Source organism: Mya arenaria, chromosome 6 (genome assembly GCF_026914265.1).
Source record: "Mya arenaria isolate MELC-2E11 chromosome 6, ASM2691426v1".
Taxonomy (NCBI): Eukaryota; Metazoa; Mollusca; class Bivalvia; order Myida; family Myidae; genus Mya; species Mya arenaria.
The window spans coordinates 44,612,482-44,618,481 of NC_069127.1; the positions used below are offsets into that span (position 1 = coordinate 44,612,482).

Genomic DNA, 6,000 nt, shown 5'->3' on the forward strand with positions numbered 1-6,000 from the left:
GCATAGGAGATTATTGGAGAATATTGAAAAATTGCCCCATATGCATTTCTAACTTATTTTTCTAGTATTTCTTTTGGTTTAATCAATTATAGTTCAATATAAAGTTGTAGGTAAATGAATTTCCAATCCAGTGGTATAATTTTTATTCTGTTGTCTAAATTATTTGGTTGAATATTTATAGAGAAACACAACTCCTGTGAAAAATTGAAGATGTTTCAATTGATTTCATATTATACTATATTTCCATTGACACCTATAAATAACAACTTTTAATATTTTGTAGTAGTTCTTTTGATTAAAATAATGTTAGAAATTCAAATAATGAATATAGTATTTGTAGTGTATTAAATTTCGAATCTAGTGATCATATAATAAAATTATATAGTTTAATCTAAAAAGGTTTTTAAAATGAACAAATATTCAAATCACAGAAATCATGAGAAATCATGCATTGTTAAAAAATAAACACAATTTAATTGGGCAAACAACAAATGCTATTTCAGATTCATTGTTGTCATAAATAAAATTGGCATGTCCGTTGTTTTGAAATGAATTGAATAAAATAATTGTAAATATCAAAATAAAAAGCTGGGTCTGCTACTGGCACAGTTTTAAAAACTTTGGGAACGTACTAGGTATTGCCCTCAACAAGCCGAACAACTCGAATTTTTAAAAGTCAGAATCGCTATTTAAATTAAATTTAGTGATTCCGTAATAATATTATAATTAAAATCTGTCAACACAAGGCAATAAATCAAGGTCTGAAATGCATGGACAATTACGACAACATTCTTGTGTATTTATCGAGATCAAGAGAACACGTGTTTTAACAGCTGTCAAACTGGGTCATATCACATATAATTTTATTATTATCCGTGTTTTCACAACAAAATACTAACTTTGATTAACAGAAGTAAGGAGACATTTTTATTATCGGATTAACATTCCATTTTTGGAAACAGAAGTGACAAATGACATGTGTTTATTCAAGCCAGACTCTTGTTTACTACATCGTAAATCAGCCATTTTGACACATTTCTAAACCATGACAGGTGACGTCATTAGCACATGATCAATAGGATATATTTATATGATATTTATTATTGGTAGTTTTAAATAGCTAGTGATGTGTATGGGGAATTTCCATTAAAAAAACGAGACAAGCACGCGTCAAGCATGCGCTGTGAACTTTTAAGGCGTGTTTGACCTCTGTCTCTTTTAGTCGCGATTTTCCGAAAATCTTGAATAGAAACATCATCTTTTTTCATTATTTATATATTTATCGATGTTTATATTACACAAAAATGCATTTGTTGCGAAAAAATAAGCAACAGATATGTTCATAAATGACTGTAAATAAGGCCTAAAAAAAACAAACATTTGGTTCGGGTTACCCGACCCTACCTACGGAAAAGGCGCCGACCCTACCGTTTTTATAGTCAGTTTGAAAAAAAAAATCTTTTTTTTAATTGCTTTTCAATGTGTAGTTTAAAACCTTATATGCTAATACAGGATATAACTTTAACACCATTCTCCAATGATGAAAATAACATTCTTATATAAAGCCTAATAAAAAAAAACAATAAACAAGAGATGTTTGTCAAACATTATGCCCCCTGAGCGCCAAGTTGCCAGAAATATTTGGACAATTGAATGAAATATGCATGGACTGAAATGACAGCTGATTTGTCATTGGATGCATATGAGGCAGGTCATCTACTGGTCATACCTAATCTTCATGTCAAGTTTGATGACCATAGGTCCGGGAATTGTTGAGTTATCACTCGGACAAGCTTTGGTCTTCCAACAGACCGACCGACATGTGCAAAGCAATTATATAACCCCTCTGCTTCGAAGGGGGGCATAATTAAACTAGATGTTCACTGAAAACTGATACTTCAACTCATGCATTTAGTGACATATAAATTTCTACTGTCTACTATATAAGAAAATAAAATATGGACAATCAGAAAACCTTTTTTCAGCTTACAGTCACACTGACCTTGACCTTTGACCCACTGACCTCAAAATCAATAGGGTTCATCTGCTGGTCATGACCAATAAGCCTACCTAGTATGAGGTCCCTGGGTCAAAGCGTTCTCAAGTTATTGATCGGAAACCGTTTTTCATGTTAAGGTCACACTGACCTTGACCTTTGACCCACTGACCTCAAAATCAATAGGGTTCATCTGCTGGTCATGACCAATACACCTACCAAGTATGAGGTTCCTGGGTCAAAGCGTTCTCAAGTTATTGATCGGAAACCGTTTTTCATGTAAAGGTCACACTGACCTTGACCTTTGACCCACTGACCTCAAAATCAATAGGGTTCATCTGCTGGTCATGACCAATACACATACCAAGTATGAGGTTCCTGGGTCAAAGCGTTCTCAAGTTATTGATCGGAAACCGTTTTTCATGTAAAGGTCACACTGACCTTGACCTTTGACCCACTGACCTCAAAATCAATAGGGTTCATCTGCTGGTGATGACCAATAAACATACCAAGTATGAGGTCCCTCGGTCAAAGCATTCTCAAGTTATTGATCGGAAACCATTTGGTATTCCGACCGACCGACAGAAAATAAAATATGGACAATCAGAAAACCTTTTTTCAGCTTACAGTCACACTGACCTTGACCTTTGACCCACTGACCTCAAAATCAATAGGGTTCATCTGCTGGTCATGACCAATAAGCCTACCTAGTATGAGGTCCCTGGGTCAAAGCGTTCTCAAGTTATTGATCGGAAACCGTTTTTCATGTTAAGGTCACACTGACCTTGACCTTTGACCTCAAAATCAATAGGGTTCATCTGCTGGTCATGACCAATACACCTACCAAGTATGAGGTTCCTGGGTCAAAGCGTTCTCAAGTTATTGATCGGAAACCGTTTTTCATGTAAAGGTCACACTGACCTTGACCTTTGACCCACTGACCTCAAAATCAATAGGGTTCATCTGCTGGTCATGACCAATAAGCCTACCTAGTATGAGGTCCCTGGGTCAAAGCGTTCTCAAGTTATTGATCGGAAACCGTTTTTCATGTTAAGGTCACACTGACCTTGACCTTTGACCCACTGACCTCAAAATCAATAGGGTTCATCTGCTGGTCATGACCAATACACCTACCAAGTATGAGGTTCCTGGGTCAAAGCGTTCTCAAGTTATTGATCGGAAACCGTTTTTCATGTAAAGGTCACACTGACCTTGACCTTTGACCCACTGACCTCAAAATCAATAGGGTTCATCTGCTGGTGATGACCAATACACATACCAAGTATGAGGTCCCTCGGTCAAAGCGTTCTCAAGTTATTGATCGGAAACCATTTGGTATTCCGACCGACCGACCGACAGACAGACAGACAGACCGACCGACCGACCGACCGACATGTGCAAAACAATATACCCCACTTTTTTTCAAAAGGGGGCATAAAAAAACAAAAAAGCCTACCTACCCTACCTATTTTTAAAAAGGATGTAACCCTAACCAAACAATTTTTTTTTTAAGCCTTAGCATGGCACATTTTGGAACAATCATGCGGGAATCGATAGAGGGACATTTTGGAACAATCATGCGGTAACCGATAAAGGGACAATTTGGAACAATCATGCGGGAATAGATAAAGGGGCAATTTGGCACAATCATGCGGGAAAGGGTTAAAGTAAAACATAGTTAATACGTTTTGACTGGTTTTAATTGGGTGTGCGAAAAAGTGGAACCAGCGAATAAAAGGTCGCTAATCAGTAACTGTCAAGTATCCAAAGTTAATTCTGTGTCCGCGATTCCGCACTGAACGTCTTACAAAGTTTAAATCTGTAAACCATTCACTTTGCCAAACTTCCTATCACAGGCATCTGAATCATTGTTTGTCACTAAAATGTTGTTTAAAACCATTTTGGGTACATACAATGAGATAAACAACACATCTGAAGATATTTAGTGTCTTTGATATACAAAAAAGAAACAAGGTATGTAACTCAAACTTACCCGATTTAACGGTAGAGTCCAGTTTTATGCAAATTTCTCAACCAACATAAAAACAATCCATTTTTAAATAAGTGACATGGAAAGAAGAGTCAATTACCTTTAAAATGGTGTGCGATATGTTGGTATAACTATATTGTCTTTACACAAACAAGCATAATTCAATGTCCAATTCTCGTGTTTTTCTTTAGTCGGAAAGAGTACAGCAAATTCAGATCGTCAATTTTCCCCGTGTAAACAGTGCTAAAAACAGACCTATTGAAGTTATTTTATGCTTCAGTGTACAGATAAATTAATTCCATTCCTTTATATCACAATAAGACTAACACCACAGTTTAAGAAACAACCGTATCAGTCTTCAAATTAAATCCACTTTAAAATTTTGTTTGAGGCGGACATTTTCCTGACAGCGCTCAGATGTTTCTGATCAACCTCCAAAGAAGAGTATTTGACCCATCCAAGCTTGTGTGGCTCACATTCAAGCCGGTACAAAGATGTTAAATGTACATGTCAATGACATCATCTGGGCGCTTGTGGGTAAAATGGCCAGCTGCCTACGAAATTTAAAGAGGATTTAGTTTAAAGACTGATACAGTTGTTTCTAACATTGTGATGTTAGGGTTTTCGTGATATTATGGAATAGAATTATTTTATCTGTACACTGAAGCATAAAATAACTTCAATAGGTCTGTTTTTAGTACTGTTTACACGGGGAAAATTGACGATCTGAATTTGCTGTACTCTTTCTAACTAAAGAAAAACACGAGAATTGGACATTGAATTATGCTTGTTTGTCTAAAGACAATATAGTTATACCAACATATCGCACACCATTTTAAAGGTAATTGACTCTTCTTTCCATGTCACTTATTTAAAAATGGATTGTTTTTATGTTGGTTGAGAAATTTGCATAAAACTGGACTCTACCGTGAAATCGGGTAAGTTTGAGTTACATACCTTGTTTCTTTTTTGTATATCAAAGACACTAAATATCTTCAGATGTGTTGTTTATCTCATTGTATGTACCCAAAATGGTTTTAAACAACATTTAAGTGACAAACAATGATTCAGATGCCTGTGCTTCCTATGACCCATAGATCAATCCGCCCTATCGCAATTCTAAAATATGAAGCACCATTATCGATGATAATTTAGTGAAGCTAAGATTTTTCTGGACACAGTTTCTTTTTCTTTTTATTTCTTTTAAAACTTCCTTTGAAAGTTATATTTCTAAGGCAAATAAATAAGGAACACAAGATCACTTCCGGTTATATTTCACGACACTTACCCTTATTCTGACTTCATAATCTGTATAACGTTTCTTGGCAACACCGTGAGTTTCAGGGTCTGTAACATCTATTTCTAAAAAATTAGCTGGAGGAGAATAAGCGTCCTCCAAAGTCTGTTTCTTAGGCTGAATCCGAGCTGTTGCTGTTGGACCCGAAGTTTGTGCCATTTTCTCCTCCTACACAATAATTGATGACGTTTTCATTTTTGTGTAGATCTACAGTTCTATTTGCGAATCGTTTTACTATCGAATCATATTATATCACCATCATCATCAACATAGTAAGTCATGATGATGATGATCATCATCATCATCAACATCATCATCGTAATCATCATCATCATCTGGGCCAAGAACTACTCCCAGTCATCATCATCACCGCCGCCGTCGTCATCGACATCATCATCATCATCATCATACGGCACACATGAAAAGGACTACTTCCTGTCTTTGCCAGAGGGATGGGTATCTTTTTGCGGGGAACTAGCTGGTGAACCATAAAATGGGAGCTAGAAAAGCTTGTCAATCTTTGCTCATATAAGGCGCGTGCAGGCAGGTAAGCAGATTGTACATGCATGTTCTGGGCGGGGTCTGGCCTCCGTAAAACAATGAAAATCATGACGGAAATACCCGAAGTACATGTACATTTTTAGTCTGGGAGTATGAAGTTCTGTATTTTCAACATAAGATCACTCGTTTTATCAAATTCCCAGCAAGCAAGGCTAA

At 36.3% G+C, this 6,000-nt stretch overlaps 1 protein-coding gene across 1 annotated transcript in view; it reads right to left on the minus strand.

Annotated features, from left to right (window-relative positions):
• The window catches only part of LOC128237300 (sorting nexin-12-like), a 29,285-nt gene extending 23,808 nt beyond the window's left edge, over window positions 1–5,477 (minus strand). Inside the window, exon 1 of the mRNA XM_052952688.1 lies at window positions 5,275–5,477. Coding sequence (XP_052808648.1) covers window positions 5,275–5,442 — 168 coding nt within the window. The 5' untranslated portion in view covers window positions 5,443–5,477. The remainder of the gene's footprint in view (window positions 1–5,274) is intronic.
• Window positions 5,478–6,000: the final 523 nt, after the last annotated feature.